Raw genomic sequence first — 5156 nt, forward strand, 5'->3', positions numbered from 1 at the left:
ACGCTGTTTAAACAAAACGTCAGTCACCTTCCTCCTCCTGTGAGTAAGAAGCAGTGACTTAAAGTGGTTGAGATCATCTGTCTGTGACCATCTGTTTAAAAAAACAAACTGCGCTTTTGGAAATGTTGTGCTTTTGAATGTGGGGACACATAAAAGGAGGAAGTGCACCATGTTTTGAAGTTCGAGTGGCTGACGTCCTAATAGGTGCGTGCCTGTTTCCTCCATCAAACATTAATCCACGGTGGCTGCATCCGATGCATTATTTGCTGGGCAACAGACGACAGAGCCTTTGGTGTGGGGGTAATAATGGGTTCAAGGGGTCTTAAGGGAATGTTTGAGTGGAACCTTCCTGCTTTTGTACTAAGCTTATTTGGAACAGTGGTCTCCTTTTTAGGTTTGTTTTGACAGAACAGGTCACCCCACAAATCAAACACACGGTAATGTAAGAATAACACAAACTGTGTGAAACAATAATATTCCAGCAAAAGCGTAGGATTAAATTACTTTTTTATTCTAATTTATAGAAGGCTACCTTTTCATAATTTAAACAATACACATGTACAAAAACACAGTCTCATCTAAAATATAGTGATACATAACCTAATGACCATGACAAAATTATTTTTAACCAAGTTTCACATTCAAAGTAGAAAAATATTTCTGGTTTCATGATAACATGAAGTGTTATGCGGAGGTTGGTGGGTGTAAATTAATTCCAGATGCTCCTTACAATTCATTGGATACTTCCTTTTTAAGATATAAAGAACAAGAAAGTACAATAACCCTCTTGTGTTGCAAACAAATTAATGTTCCATGTATATACAATGTGGCGTATTAGTTTAAAAGTAAGAACAGCTGTACAGTTTGTAAAAATTTAGAAATGTTTCATAATCTCTCTCGCGTGTATGCTACTGTGTAAACTGCCCAATGACAAATTAATAAAGTCTTTTATTTATAGCCTTTGTATCCAAAGAAAACATGAACACAAGCTCGCTGTGAGAAAAACAAGTACATTCTGCGATAAAAAGGAAATATCCCTTAAATGCTCCAGTCCATGAAATCCTCATCATTATTTTAAACGCAGAATAAAAACTACTGGGCTTCTTAGACATGTGGAGCGCTGACGTTACATGTGTGACTCTGTTCCTCTTGCTACACAGATGCCAGACAATGTGTCTCTTCAAGTCTGCTGCCGCAGGACAGAAGAGATGGAAGTGATTTCTCTACAGCCTATGTTCCTCAAGGAATAACGTTGGCCAAAGTGACTTTGTTTCTCAGTATCAAGAAACCACTTAACAGAGGTATGGTTCTGTCTCTGTTGGTCCTGTTTTCTGTTTCTCTCCACATCCGCCGTGCTTTGTACTCTGCCCCCGCCGCCTTTCTATCTACAGGAGCACGACTGAACAGACATGTTGGGGTAAACCTTAAGCACTGGGTTCCTGGATTCATCCTGGTAGAGCACAGCCAGAGGACTCATATTTTCTGGGACACAGCAGGGCTCAGGAACCCCAGGGATGATCCCAACAGCTCGGACTATGCTCTGGATGGTAGCGTGGTTAGACGGCTGTGCCACCTGGGAGAGTTTGAGTTAAGGAGAAGCATACAAATGAGAAAATCAATAAAAGGGAGAACAGTGGACTTTAGTTAATAAGTATAACTTAAAAATGACAATTTGGAACCAAATGAGATGATATAGGGACTTGGATGTTTACGCTCCTACCTTGGGCATGGGAAATCCACACGTGCCAGCACAATAGTAGGCATCAAAGGCCTTGGGTGCGATCACCCACTCACTCCAGCCAATATCTGCAAAATCCACCCTGAGGTTCCTCCTGGAGCAGCCTAGGTGTTGGGTGCTGCCCCACTGCCGCCTCCTGGCTTTACGCATTGTTTGTTCATCAAAGCTAAGAACAGGCGACTGAGTGTTCGCACTCCCCTTCTGGTGCTTTTTTCCATCCTTTCCCTCATTTCTCTGGTCATGCTTTCGCCTGTCACTGTTAGTCAATGTGTGACTATCTTTGAGTTTTTTCACAGTTGAATCATCATTTTTGATCCCCAGTGATGTTCTTTCTCTTTCTTCGAAGACCTGAGCTTCATGCACTCCTCTACTTTGATCCATGTCTTCCTCCTGCTGGCTCTTTATCTTCTTTTCCTTCCTTTCTGGTTTAGGCTTGGGTTTGAGTGCCAGGTACCAAGTGCTTTCCCAAAGGTCATCTTTCCTGTATCCATCAGGCCTGTAGTCAACCTCAGGCAACTCATTGTTCTCGATGGGGTCAGGGAGCAGATTTGCTTCCCTCCTCATGCGTCCTTTCAAGGAGTTAGGTCTGTGCAGTAGCTGAGAGGAATGTGAGGGCTGTCCTCCCTCGTTGAGTGGGTCATATCTCTGAAGACTTGCAGCGACACTGTTGGGCTCTGCCAAGGCTTGGTCATCCGCATACAGTAACAGGTAGGGCATGCTGCCAGCAGAGAGCGTCTCCTCTGGTTTCTTGTGGTACTGCTGCCCTAAGTCCAGTTCAACTGCCACAAGCAGATGACCCCTGTCCCGTGCCTCCTTTATGACCTGGGTCACATCTTTCATCTGCCACACCCCTCTCCTGTGGGGGTGGAAGGTCACATTGCCTAGAAATGAACCCATTGACCCAAATCTGATCTCTGACCCAGAGGAGACGGAGCGAAGGAGCAAGCTGATGGACGGAGAAGGGTGGATGGCTGAGGAACGACAGGACGGGCTCTTGAAACGTTTACAGAACCAGGGTTTTTGATGTTGGTGCCTATCAAGCAGGAAGTGGAATGTGGCCGAGAGGATGACCTCCGAGTCCTGAAGGGTTGTAAGGTTTAGTTGGTACATCATCCTGTGGTCACCAGAGTCTGCAAGGACAATCAATCAAGTAGTCAGTGTCAGTCAGGCAGGTGAACAACACTAGAATGAACTCAGGTTTTCTTCCATAAAGTTATGTTGTTTAATCCAAATTTATTTTTAAAGATCCCCATGGAAATAATTTGCAGTTTTGTATCCCACAGGTGCTTCTGTGCTCTTATTTTAAAAGGAATGAATTAGCCAAAATTAGTCCACTATTATCTGGTTGATGTTAGACTTTTGGGACATAAATATTTGCCGTGATTAGAAGATTACAAAATTTGCCAGTATAGGCATTTGAGCTCTCAGGCTACAAATAATTTTAGATAAAAATATCTACTATCAAGTATGACTAAAACGGAAACAATAATAAAGGACAGTAAAAACATTTAGACAAAGGTATTTTGTTGCACCAAAAGTACACAATTGCGGGTTAAAATCTTAAAGTGGGACAATGAAACACCTTTCCTTCCACTGTGTTACATGACTGAGCTGTGTGAGCGGTACGTAGCCTCATGCCTTGGTAGGATTTCAGAAGGTGCCCTTAAGAGGAACCAGACTCTGGGGATCCGGCTGGCAGGGGTGGAGGGGGTTGAGCCGGGAGCTACATATTCATGATCAACATTAACTTCAACAGCAGAGTTATTGTTCATTGTATAAGAGTTCAGCGGAAGTATGGACTGACTCAAGAGATATACATTACCTCAGATTCAGCCTGCATATGGAAATGCTTACCTCAATTTCTCTTAAAGCTTCTCCTTAAGCTTAATACAACCAGCACTGTCTGCCCAGACACCAAGACATAATCAACTGTTTTAACAGGTCTTACATTGTTGTGAAAACTCTCTCACATCTCTCCTTGGATTACACCAAGCCTCTGCAGTAAAAATACACACGTGTTATGATATGCTATCTGAGAACTATGTGGGATATAAATGTCTGTGAGTTGTGTTTATAAAAACAGCATCAGACAGAGAGGAAGGACTGTGCTTTAAGCCCCTTGACTCTAGGAGCCACAACAGTGACACTTTGCAGCGCACAACTGCCACTGAGGTTTTACTGGACTGTATTTTACTGAGCTTTGCTCGCAGGGAATCACATGCTTGCGCGTCTGTCTACGGTAATTGATCAGGCTCCGCGCACAAGGGGCACAGCTGCTACCACAAACGCACTGTGCCTCCCGCGTCCCAAAATCATTTAAATACATTCTCAGACTGTTCCAAAACAATCCTGACTATTTAGAGCGTCTGACTGAGCCATGCAGCCCCACAGAGTGCCTGTACTTTTAATAACCATCCATGGAGAGGATCAGGGGACCTTTCTGACTACACATTTAGGTTTTGCTTTTTTACCTCGGATTACTGGTGCACTAATGGCACACAGGGCTGTTGTTTATTTCGGGTTCCATAGTGAAATCCAAGTTGATGCATTTGAGCGCTTTAACTATTTACTGCGTATTGAGGATAAGTTGTTCAGTATGTTCACACACCTTGGCTGGCTCTGAAACTCCTGACAGTGTTTCCTTCTTTGAGGCGGCTTTCCTTGTCGTATTTCTCGTACAGTCTGTACATGTGCTGGGAGACCATGTCCTCATTCAGGTCATCTGAGAACTGATCCGATGAAGAGTCCTCCGTTACTGTCCTGACCGATGCAGCGCCAAGGAGACAGTTTAACATCAGCAGGAACAGGTGCGAGGAAATCATATTTATAAATGCCATTTAAGTGGTAATATGAACACAGAATTAGAATCCAAGAGGCGAACTGTGCAGAAAAATGTCCAAAACTATCCAAAGACGCGCCAAAACAATCCAGACCATGAAAAGCTCGTGCGCAAATGTTCCACCTTTCCTCTCGCTGTCTTCTTCGTGCTCGGTGCGCCGTCTCTCTCCTCTCTGTCAGACTGTGTGGGACCTGGATGCTGAATGGGTTTGCCCGGGCAACAGTTGAGCTGCTACATTTACACTTGCGTCTGTGTGACCGCCAGAGGCTTGAGGGGGTTATACTGGAGCGGTAAGAGGCGCTGACGTACACTCCTGTTAGCCAACGAGGTCTCTGCAGAGCACACAGCCAGAAGTGGAGGTCATGATGCTGACCCCCCTTTTTCTTCTCGGCTGATGATGAGGATGATGATATCTTCCCTGTGTTTTTTTGCACCTATGTGTAATAACATTGATCTAGTTTCTTTGGCGCAGTGTTTCATAGTAGAACTTGTGCTCATTTGTTTAGCACTGCTCAGACAAAGCCTCTGTTGAAACTCTACAAACTCTTTTTTTTCTTTGCAGGCAAAGTAATTCCACCT

The 5156-nt window shown here is 44.0% G+C and overlaps 1 protein-coding gene across 1 annotated transcript; it reads right to left on the bottom strand.

Moving 5' to 3' along the window:
* Positions 1–490: 490 nt before the first annotated feature.
* Positions 491–4813, bottom strand: gdf10a (growth differentiation factor 10a). The gene is made up of 3 exons (XM_069144744.1): positions 4347–4813; positions 1721–2868; positions 491–1573 (listed from the first exon to the last, which is right to left on the bottom strand). Exons 1-3 carry the CDS (start codon positions 4573–4575, stop codon positions 1382–1384), a joined length of 1569 nt encoding a protein of 522 aa, XP_069000845.1. The 5' UTR covers positions 4576–4813; the 3' UTR covers positions 491–1381.
* Positions 4814–5156: the final 343 nt, after the last annotated feature.

The sequence above is a fragment of the Embiotoca jacksoni genome, unplaced genomic scaffold (genome assembly GCF_022577435.1).
Source record: "Embiotoca jacksoni isolate LCO1_2020_lvr unplaced genomic scaffold, fEmbJac1.0.p SCAF_12, whole genome shotgun sequence".
In the NCBI taxonomy this organism is placed as follows: domain Eukaryota; kingdom Metazoa; phylum Chordata; class Actinopteri; family Embiotocidae; genus Embiotoca; species Embiotoca jacksoni.

Bases quoted from the DNA above. Each gene is read 5' to 3' on its own strand.
- gdf10a (XM_069144744.1), bottom strand. From the start codon at position 4,575: ATGGCATTTATAAATATGATTTCCTCGCACCTGTTCCTGCTGATGTTA. The intron at 2,869-4,346 runs GTGTGTGAACAT...TTGTCCTTGCAG, and splicing joins GAGTTTCAGAGCCAGCCAAG to ACTCTGGTGACCACAGGATG. The intron at 1,574-1,720 runs GTAGGAGCGTAA...AAACTCTCCCAG, and splicing joins GTGGATTTCCCATGCCCAAG to GTGGCACAGCCGTCTAACCA.